This window comes from Carlito syrichta, unplaced genomic scaffold (assembly GCF_000164805.1).
Source record: "Carlito syrichta isolate Samal-C Ts95f unplaced genomic scaffold, Tarsius_syrichta-2.0.1 Scaffold311381, whole genome shotgun sequence".
In the NCBI taxonomy this organism is placed as follows: Eukaryota; Metazoa; Chordata; class Mammalia; order Primates; family Tarsiidae; genus Carlito; species Carlito syrichta.
The window spans coordinates 331326-337692 of NW_007255477.1; the positions used below are offsets into that span (position 1 = coordinate 331326).

At 45.1% G+C, this 6367-nt stretch overlaps 1 protein-coding gene across 1 annotated transcript in view; it reads left to right on the plus strand.

The window, feature by feature from the left end:
• DENND2A (DENN domain containing 2A) overlaps positions 1 to 6367 on the plus strand; it is a 75539-nt gene that overhangs the window by 66487 nt on the left and 2685 nt on the right. The window contains exons 11-12 of the mRNA XM_021717874.1: positions 3141 to 3218; positions 6112 to 6252. Of these exons, the coding sequence (XP_021573549.1) occupies positions 3141 to 3218; positions 6112 to 6252 (219 nt within the window). The remainder of the gene's footprint in view (positions 1 to 3140; positions 3219 to 6111; positions 6253 to 6367) is intronic.

Here is a 6367-nt window from a genome sequence, read left to right on the forward strand (position 1 = left end):
TGCCTGAGCCCACGGGTTCGAGACCCGCCTGGGCAACTTGGCGAGACCTCATCTCTACAATAAATCAAAAAATAAGCTCGGCATGGTAGTGCACGCCAGTAGTTCCAGCTACTTGGAAGGCTGAGGCGGAAGGATTGCTGGAGCCCAGCAGGTCGAGGCTGCAGTGGCTGGGAGTAGCCACTGCACTCCAGTCTGGGCGACAGAGTGACTCCAACTGAAAAAAATAAAAATAAAAAATAAAAGTCAGCCGGGCTCAGTGGCTCAGCCTATAATCCCGCGCTTTTGGGAGGCTGAGGTGAGTGGATTGCCGGAGCCCACGGGTTCGAGACCCGCCTGGGCAGGTGAGACTTCATCTTTACAATAAATCAAAAATTAGCCGGGCGTGGTAGCGCGCGCCTGTAATTCCTGTAATTCCGGCTACTTGGAAGGTTGAGGTGGAAGGATCACCGGAGCCCAGCAGGTCGAGGCTGTGGTGGCCGGGAGAGGCCACTGCACTCCAGCCTGGGCGACAGAGTGAGACTCCAACTCAAAAAAAAAAGTCAGAAACTAGGCTGGATGCTATGGCTTATGCCTATAATCCCAGCACTTTAGGAGGCCAAGGTGAAAGAATTGCCCTAGCCCACAGGTTCAAGACCAACCTAGGCAACACGGCGAGACCTTATCTCTACAATAAATCAAGAAAAATTATCTGGGCATGGTGGTATATGCCTGTGGTCCCAGCTACTTGGAAGGCTGAGGAGGAAGGATCGCCTGAACTCAGCAGGTCGAGGCTGCAGTGGCCATGAATGTAGCCTAGGTGTCAGAGTGAGACTCCAACGACTCAAAAAAAAAAGTCAGAAACTAGTTGGGTGCAATGGTTCTCACCTGTAATCCCAGCACTTTGGGAGACCAAGGTGGGAGGATTGCTTGAGCCCAGGAATTGGAGACCAGTCTGGCCAACACAGTGAGGCCTCATCTCTACAAAAAAAAGTCAAACAATTAGCTGGTTGTGGACCTGGGTACACTGCAGTTCCAGCTACTTGGGAGGCTAAGATGGAAGGATAACCTGAGCCTAGGAAGTTGAGGTTGTAGTGAGCCGTGATCATGCCACCACACTCCAGCCTGGGTGACAGACTGAGACTGACAAAAAAAAAAGTCAGGTACCACCTTTGGAGGTGGTACCTGACCGTGAGTAGCAGTCACCACGTCAGGAGAACTAGTCCTCGACTCAGGAGCCTACCAGAAACTAAAAGGCACTCAATAAAGTGTCCTCATTGAAGGAACCCACCATGAATTATTTGAACCAATGAAGATATGGAAGATAATAATGGTTTCTCCAAAGATGTCCACTTCCTGATCCCTGAGACCTATAAACCTCACCATGGCAGCTATCTTGTGATTAACCAACCCATCTGCCTGCTGTCCATCACCTGATGTTGTTACCTGCGCTTGCCTGCCCCTTTGTGATGTGGAGCAGACCACCCACCACCCAATCACCTTAATGATCTTCCCCCATCAAGAAGAATGGTTAAAAGAACTCAGCCACAAGCAGCCAGGAGCCATTGCCTTGCTAAACTCTGGTGTGGCCATGTGCTCATTGAGTTATGGCTGTCACCACGCTTCCTGGCTTTGCTCCCCTCCCCCACCTTGGGGAGGTGAATCTTCTCTCTCCCTTCTCTTTCTCTCCTTAGTTTACTTTTAAATAAACTTTTGTCTCTTAAAAAAAAAAGTCAGAAACTTACACCTGTGAAATGATCCTGCTGAAACATTTTGGAACTTGTTGTTTTGAGGCCCATTCTTTTGAAAATTTTCAAGAGTGGTAAATATTTTTCCACTGTCAGTATACTTGAGTCTTACAAATAGGCTGAATTTAAAAATTAATTAGCTAATTAATTTTTTAAAAAAGAAATAGACTGGAAAACTTTAAAGTCAAGTACAATTCATAGCCAGACATGGTGGCTCATACCTATAATTCCAGCACTTTGTGAGGCAGAGGCAAGAGGATTGCCCAAGTTTTGGGGTTCGAGACCAACCTGGGCAACTTGGTGAGACCCCGTCTCTACAATAAATCAAAAAAATTACCTGTAATCCCAGCGCTTTGGGAGGCCGAGGCGAGTGGATTGCCTGAGCCCATGGGTTCAAGACCCGCCCGGGCAACTTGGCGAGACCTGGTCTCTACAATAAACAAAAAACTAGCCAGTCATGGTAGCACGCACCTGTAGTTCCAGTTACTTGGAAGGCTGAGGCCGAAGGATCGCCTGAGCCCAGCAGGTCGAGGCTGCGGTGGCCGTGAGCGTGCCACTGCACTCCAGTCTGAACAATGGAGTGAAACTCCAAAAAAAAAAAAATTAGCTGGGCATGGTGGTCCATGCCTGTGGTTCAGCTACTTGGAAGGCTGAGGCAGAAGGATCACCTGAGCCCAGCAGCTCAAGACTGCGGTGACCATGACTATGCCAATGCACTCCAGCCCGACGAGACTCTGACTCAAAATACATATATATATATAAGTCATGCCACATAATAGGTATTTAATAAATATTTGTTGAATTAATTAGTAAAATGAAAGCAGGGATAATTTTTGTTGATCAAATTACTTGAGTTACTATCATGAGATTGATTTTCCTTTTGGTTTGGAATTAGCTTAAAAGTCAACTTTCAGAAGGATCTTCAGAAATGATGCCTCCATTTGGAATTATCATTATAATGAACAGATGATCTGAAAGTAACTCCCTAGGAGGAAATACAGAATTTGGGTGAGTTAAGCCTCCTTACATTATGGTTCTATAGGAGGCCATATTGAGCATCTACTATGTATACAATGCCCTTGAATCTGGGCTCTTCAGGAGAATAAACAAAAAATATTGTTTTAACATAGAGACCAGGTCTCACTATGTTGTCCAGGCTGGTCTCGAACACCTGGGCTCAAGCAATCCTCCCACCTTGGCCTCCCAAAGTGCTGGGATTATAGGTGTGAGCCACCATACCCAGCCCCAGAATTAGATACCACATTACCAACTATAAAATGGGGTATTAACACTACTTGGGCTTTCAGAAGCTATGGTATGTGGAAACATCTGATACATGATATACTCAGAAATTTGGATTCTACCTTCCCTTAGGTTGTTAATACTCATAATTTCCTTGTGTTTCTCTCCAAAAAGCCTGGAGGCAAAGGGAAGCGTCTTCCCGAAGTTTACTGCATTGTGAGCCGCCTGGGATGCTTCAGCCTCTTTTCAAAGGTGAGAACTTGGACCTCAGAGAATAGAGGAAGGGAAGGAAGGGAAGGGCCCTAGAAGGATCCAGGGAATATCTCCATCTCCTGGCACTTTTATAATCTTACGTTCTACCTGTTTTTCTCCCATTTCTTCACTTCCCCTCACCTCCTTTTTTCTCTCTTCTTGGGTTCAGGAAATAAGAGTTGATGAAGGGCTGGGTTTTCTCAGAAAGCATGTGTGTTGGCAGAGGGCAAGATCACTGTAGTTGAGGGAGGGAGGAGTGGAGGATTATCCTCCCAGAATATTCCGGGTGTTTTACTTTCCTTCTAAGCGTTGTCTTTTGTCATGTAAGCTTTTGCTGGAAGGAAGGCCACTGTGATGGATACATGTTTATGTGTCTATGTACAGAAATGTCATGTGCATATATCTGTTGTACGTGCAACATTTATTATTTTAATAATGCTCTAAGTTTATCAAAATATTAACATAATTTGGTACTCTTTTCTGGACTATGAGCCAATTGAGCAAGACGTAGGAATATTGATTCAGCTTATCCACCCCAGTATTCTGGATTTGTATATAGAAGAGAACCACTATTGCATATGATGCTGATCTCAAAAATTAGGTACACTCCAGCATTCATTTCCCATATTAACTGGAAATGAGTGTCTAATTCATGAATTTAGTTTAAACCGTTCTAGAGTATATAGTTCTGTCTGAGCTTTCTTTGAGAGAATTGAAGTTCTTGCACCTACTGTTCCTGGATATAAAGCAGCACTTTCTAAAGCATTTCTAAATGAGAGTGTACTTCCTGCCCATCCTCCACTGGAACTCAGAAAAAGCCTAAATTGTACTGGTGCAGTGTGATATCTTGCCATGGTGGAACTTCTCTGCAAGTCCGTTGGAAAGCATTAATGTTGCCAGGCGCAGTGGCTCAAGCCTGTTATCCCAGCACTTTGGGAGGCTGGGCGAGAGGATTGCCTGAGCCCAGGCGTTCGATACCAGTCTGGGCAACTTGGTGAGACCTCATCTCTACAATAATTTTTTTTTTAAATTAGCTGGGCGTGGTAGCTCGCACCTGTAGTTCCAGTTACTTGGAAGACTGAGGCAGAAGGATCGCCCGTGCCCAGCATGTCGAGGCTACAAAGGTCATGAGCATGCCACTGCACTCCAGCCTGGGCGACAGAGTGAAACTCCCAACTCAAAACAACAACAACAGAAAAAGAAAGCATTAATGTCTACTTGGAAGGCTGAAGCAGGAGAATGGCTTGAGCCCAGGATTTTGAGACTGCAGTGAACTGTAATCATGCCACTCTAGCCTGTGTGACAGAGTGAGAACCTATCTCAAAAACATGTACTATTATTATTTCAGCATGTAGTTAATATGAAAAGTCATTGAAATAGTTTATATTCTAATTTTGCATTTTGAAATTCAGTGGCTATTTCACATTTACAACACATCTCAGCCAGGCATTGTGGCTCATGCCTATAATCCCAACACTTTGGGAGGCTGAGATGGGAAGATCACTTGAGCCTAGGAATTCAAGACTAGCCTGGACAACATAGTGAGACCCCATCGCTATAAAAAATCAAAAAATTATCTCGGTGTGGTGGTGTGAGCTTGCAGTCTCAGCTACTCAGGAGTCTGAGGAGGGAGGACCACTTGAGCCCAAGAGTTGGAGGCTGTGGTGAGCTGTGATTTTACTACTGCGTTCCAGTGTGGGCAACAGAGTGAGATCCCCAACTCAAAACAGCAATGCATCTGAATTCAGATGAGCCATATTTCAAGGGTTCAATAGCTACATGTGGTATTATTACAAATGAGATTTTTTTACTTAGACTCTGATTTACAGCTAGATTGTGGAAGGTCTTGTACTTGAATCTTTTTTTTTTTTTTGGTTTTTACTAATGGCTTTATTGAGATATAATTCACATACCACACAATTCACTCATTTAAAGTATTCAATTCACTGGATGCAGTCTCAGCTACCTGGGAGGCTGAGGCAAGAGGATGTTTAAGCTGAGCCCAGGAGTTCAAGTTTAGCATAGGCAACATAGTAAGACCGTGTCTCTAAAAAACATGAAAATAAAGCATAAAATTCAATGGCTTTTAGCATATTCACAGAGTTGTGCCACTGTCATCACAATTTTAGAACATTTTCATCACGCCATCAAGAATCGCCATCCAGGACTGGACACGATGGCTCATGCCTATAATCCCAGCACTTTGGGAAGCCGAGATGAGGGGACTGCCTGAGTCCGCAGGTTCGAGACCAGCCTGGGCAACTTGGCGAGACCTCATCTCTATAATAAAAGCAAAAAATTAGCTGGGCTTGGTAGCACACACCTGTAGTTCCAGCTACTTGGAAGGCTGAGATGGAAGGATCACCTGAGCCCGGCAGATCAAAGCTGCGGTGGCCTTGCACATGCCACTGTACTCTAGCCTGGGTAACAAAGTGAGACTTCCACTTATTAAGAAAAAATGTGTATACATTTTTTGGCACCCTCTGTGTGTTGTGTATTTTTTTTTAGACGAGGTTTCAGTCTGTCACCCAGGATGGAGTGCAATGGTATGATCATGGCTCATTGCAGCTTCAACTTTCTGGGCTCAGGCAATCTTTCTGCCTCAGCCTCCCAAGCAGCTGGGACTACAGGAATGTGTCACCACACCTGGCTAATTTTTTTTTTTTTTTTTTTTTTTAGTAGAGACTAGGCCTCCCTATGTTGCCCAGGCTGGTCTCAAATCTCCTGGGCTCAGGCAATCCTCTCACATCAGTCTCCCAAAGTGCTGGGATTACAGACATGAGCCACAATGCCCGGCCCTGTAATTCTTGAGTCACCCCGGCTTCATCTAGAACTGAGCTACACCTTGGTGCCCTGACTTCAGATAGCTGAGCTGCTTTTCTGACCCTTGCAGATCTTGGATGAGGTGGAAAAAAGACGAGGCATTTCTCCTGCCCTGGTACAGCCCCTCATGAGGAGTGTCATGGAAGCCCCTTTCCCAGCCCTGGGCAAAACCATCCTTGTCAAGAACTTTTTGCCAGGTTCAGGAACTGAGGTAAGTTGTCAGATTCCTTCCTTTGCTTGGGGGAGGAAGTGGCCCAAACAGCTGAGTCCTGTTGGTCAGAGAGCTTGACTTTTTTTTTTTTTTTTTTTTTTTTTTTTTTTTTTGA